Source organism: Colobus angolensis, unplaced genomic scaffold (genome assembly GCF_000951035.1).
Source record: "Colobus angolensis palliatus isolate OR3802 unplaced genomic scaffold, Cang.pa_1.0 Scaffold6, whole genome shotgun sequence".
NCBI classification, from domain to species: domain Eukaryota; kingdom Metazoa; phylum Chordata; class Mammalia; order Primates; family Cercopithecidae; genus Colobus; species Colobus angolensis.
Genome location: NW_012119598.1, coordinates 11,758,283 through 11,760,612, shown reverse-complemented (window position 1 = coordinate 11,760,612; position 2,330 = coordinate 11,758,283). Strand labels below are relative to the sequence as shown.

At 43.5% G+C, this 2,330-nt stretch overlaps 1 protein-coding gene across 1 annotated transcript in view; it reads left to right on the top strand.

Moving 5' to 3' along the window:
* ELOVL2 (ELOVL fatty acid elongase 2) overlaps nt 1-2,330 on the top strand; it is a 32,428-nt gene that overhangs the window by 20,150 nt on the left and 9,948 nt on the right. The window contains exon 5 of the mRNA XM_011962914.1: nt 1,412-1,583. Coding sequence (XP_011818304.1) covers nt 1,412-1,583 — 172 coding nt within the window. The remainder of the gene's footprint in view (nt 1-1,411; nt 1,584-2,330) is intronic.

Here is a 2,330-nt window from a genome sequence, read left to right as displayed (position 1 = left end):
ATTCTCCTGCCTCAGCCTCCCAAGTAGCTGGGACTACAGGTGCCCGCCACCACACCCAGCTAATTTTTTTGTATTTTTAGTAGAGATGAGGTTTCACCGTGTTAGCCAGGATGGTCTCAATCTCCTGACCTCGTGATCCACCCACCTTGGCCTCCCAAAGTGGGACATTTTTAAAACATCTTCAAAACTGCAATACAAATAAAGTAAGATATTTCTCTGCATACATTTTATTTCTAATGCATTACCACAAACCGGTGCATTTTGGGATACCATACAGTTCTCTAAAGGTTGTTTTATATTTATTTGTAGTTTAATGTGTCTGAAGGTTAATTATACCATCAGACATTAAGATGGTTGCTGCCACACCTTATGATGGTCTTCTTGGGAAGTAGACAGTACAGCATGATATTTTAATTTCAAGATTCCTATTATGTAATGTCTTTAAAAATATCTTATGTTTAATGTTAGTGGTAAAAACACAGTGCCTTTAACTAAAGAAATGTCTTCCTATAGATGAGACTGACTGAAGGCCTTAAGAAGGAAAGGATGTGTTATCATGACCTCCCACCGTTAGCAAGGATGAATAACACCTTGATTTTTAATCTAGTCATCTGAGGAAAAGATACAAAAGATGTAGTCATAGACTGCCCTTGGATAATCTAAGAGACAAAAAACATAATACTTTAGAAGAGCAGAGGAAAGTTATAATTGAACGTAACAAACAATAATGACCTCCTGTTGAGTGCTAGGCCCTGAGCAAATGTGAGTGACAGTTTCTGCCCTTGAGTGATTTGCAATCTATTGATAGATTCATAACACTAGCTACACTCTATTATGGCTATTGATTATGGAGCCATAGTTAAAGTAATTTGAATGCAAATGAAGCAGCAATTCAGCCTGAGAAAGGAAAGGGCTGGGTGAAGTTCCAGAGAAAAGGTGGCATTTAAGAGGAATATAGTAAAGGACGACTAGAACATGCCAGACCTGAAGTCGGAAGGGAGTGCTGGGAGCAGAGAGAAGAGTTTTCATTGCTGCAGGAGGAGTAAGCAGGCCACTGTTCCAGCACACAGGACACCGTGGTGGGGAGCCTGCAGGAGGCTGGTGGGAACAGCAGCCACCCAAGCCCATGGGAGATCCTGGGTTCAAGCCAGGAGTCGTGGACTTGGTTCTGCAGGTGCAAAGGAGTAACCTGATCACACGTGTGTTCTGGAGAAATAACTCATCTCTTGCTAGAGTGGGGTGGATTGCTTGAAATAAGGAGAAACTGGAGACGAGGACACCCAGTGAGCTGCCTTTTCAGCAGTGAGAAACAGCAGGAAAGCGCAGGCAGCACGCAGAAGGCCGGGCAGTGGGGCGGCACCAGGAACACTGCCATTTCTCACCCTTTTCTCCCCTTTACCAATTTCTGTAGGTAGCCAGGGTGCTTTGGTGGTACTACTTCTCCAAATCAGTAGAGTTCCTGGACACGATTTTCTTTGTTTTGCGGAAAAAAACGAGTCAGATTACTTTTCTTCATGTGTATCATCATGCTTCTATGTTTAACATCTGGTGGTGCGTCTTGAACTGGATACCTTGTGGACAAAGTAAGTTATTTTGTTAATTCTTCTGTGTTGAGGAATAGCTCTTAGAGACCACTGCTGCTGTCTTGTATTGAGCATCGCATGCAGATCAGCAGAGCATGAAGGGAGGCCTAGAGCACCGGCTTCGCCCCAGCAGGATGCCCGTGTCTGCCAGGGGCCGTGTATTCTAGTGTCTGGTCTTTGATACAGGCAAAATCTGGGCCGAGCCTTAAATTTAAAACTGTTTTCTTTTCCACGCATCATATGTCCCATGGTCAGAGGCACATACCCCAGCGGGAGCTGCTTCACTCGAATCCCAGGTGCTGTTCTACTCCTGTGGAAATAGATCACCTTCCACAGTCACCACTTTCCCGTGAAACAGATTGAGGCATTTCAGCTTTTAGGATTGCTTGTTTTCACATTCTGAAAAATTAAGGTTACATCTCTGAATGACCTACCAGATTTTCCTTTTTTTAAAAACTGAGAATCACAATAAGAAATATATTTTATATCACAACCTAGTGCAATCATTCATATTTGTTCATTTTCTTCTCCTTTTTTTTTTTTTTTTTGAGCTGGAATTTCACTCTTCTTGCCCAGGCTGGAGTGCAGTGGCGCAATCTCAGCTCACTGCAACCTCTGCCTCCTGGGTTCAAGCGATTTTCCTGCCTCAGCCTCCTGAATAGCTGGGATTACAGGTGCCCGCCACCACACCCAGCTAATTTTTTGTATTTTTAGTAGAGACAGGGTTTCACTATGTTGGCCAGGCTG